The following is a 999-nucleotide window of genomic DNA, read 5'->3' on the forward strand; positions in this document are numbered from 1 at the left end:
CCGCGCGCCCAGCCGGCGGGCGGGGTCGGCCCCCTCCCCGGCCTCCGCCTTAAAGCGACGCGGGACGGCGGGAGGGACTTCAGGACGCGCTAGGAACTGGTCTTCTGTGGGCCACCCCCATTCTCCCTCCCCTAAGGCAGAACTGGGAAGGCCCTGATTCCGGGGCGGTGGCCTTGTCCACGGAACTTCTAGGATGCACTCACATTAAGTTACACTGGAAAGTTAAAAGGAGCAAAGAGCTCAAGCTGAGACTGTCTCTCCACCACCCGCAGCAAGTCGTGGCGGCGTGGTATCGGTGGGGTGGCAGGCCCCCAAAGAAAGCAGTCCCTACCAGAGTGGCGCTGTCTTTATTCAAACCATTATTTACTGAGCACCTACTATGTGCCAAGTAGGAGGCTAGGTGCTGGGAAAATAGCAGTTGACAAAATATAGTTTCTGTTCTTCATAAAGCTTGCAGCCTGAAAGAGGGACAGGGGAGAGGGGAGAGAGGAAGAAAGATTGAAAAAAGGAAGGGAAGGAGGGAGGGAGGGAGGGAAAGAATCAAAAGAGGTCATACAAGAAAATGCTCTGGATGAAACAAAACTGTATGTGTGAGAAGATGGGTTTTGCTGCATGGCAGCTGGAGGTGACATTTGGTCTGAGAACTGCATGAAGAGGAGCCAGCCCCTGGAATAACAGCCATTACAAGGGACTTACTGTGTGATAGTACTGTCACCTTACACATGTTCACTCACTCCTGTTAATCCTATGAAGTGGGCACTATTTCCATTTTTCAGGTGAGGAACCAGGGGCACAGGCACCAGGGTCCCTACCAGAGTGCTGCTCAGAGAAACCAGGGTCAGGACTCAGGGAGGGGACCAGAATTATCCTTCCTCAACTGCTGGGAGTTTGTCTGTATCCTTTATCAGACCTACATTGGGACCTCAGTCAGGGGGAGCTCCTCCTGAATTTATCTAAATAATCATCTTTATTTAGTTAACACTCATTCCACCGTCCCTG

The 999-nt window shown here is 52.3% G+C and overlaps 1 protein-coding gene across 1 annotated transcript in view; it reads right to left on the reverse strand.

Moving 5' to 3' along the window:
* The window catches only part of ITPRIPL2 (inositol 1,4,5-trisphosphate receptor interacting protein-like 2), a 7,160-nt gene extending 6,436 nt beyond the window's left edge, over nt 1–724 (reverse strand). The window contains exon 1 of the mRNA XM_006756092.2: nt 697–724. Coding sequence (XP_006756155.1) covers nt 697–724 — 28 coding nt within the window. The remainder of the gene's footprint in view (nt 1–696) is intronic.
* Nucleotides 725–999: the final 275 nt, after the last annotated feature.

Source organism: Myotis davidii, unplaced genomic scaffold, assembly GCF_000327345.1.
Source record: "Myotis davidii unplaced genomic scaffold, ASM32734v1 scaffold554, whole genome shotgun sequence".
NCBI lineage: Eukaryota > Metazoa > Chordata > Mammalia > Chiroptera > Vespertilionidae > Myotis > Myotis davidii.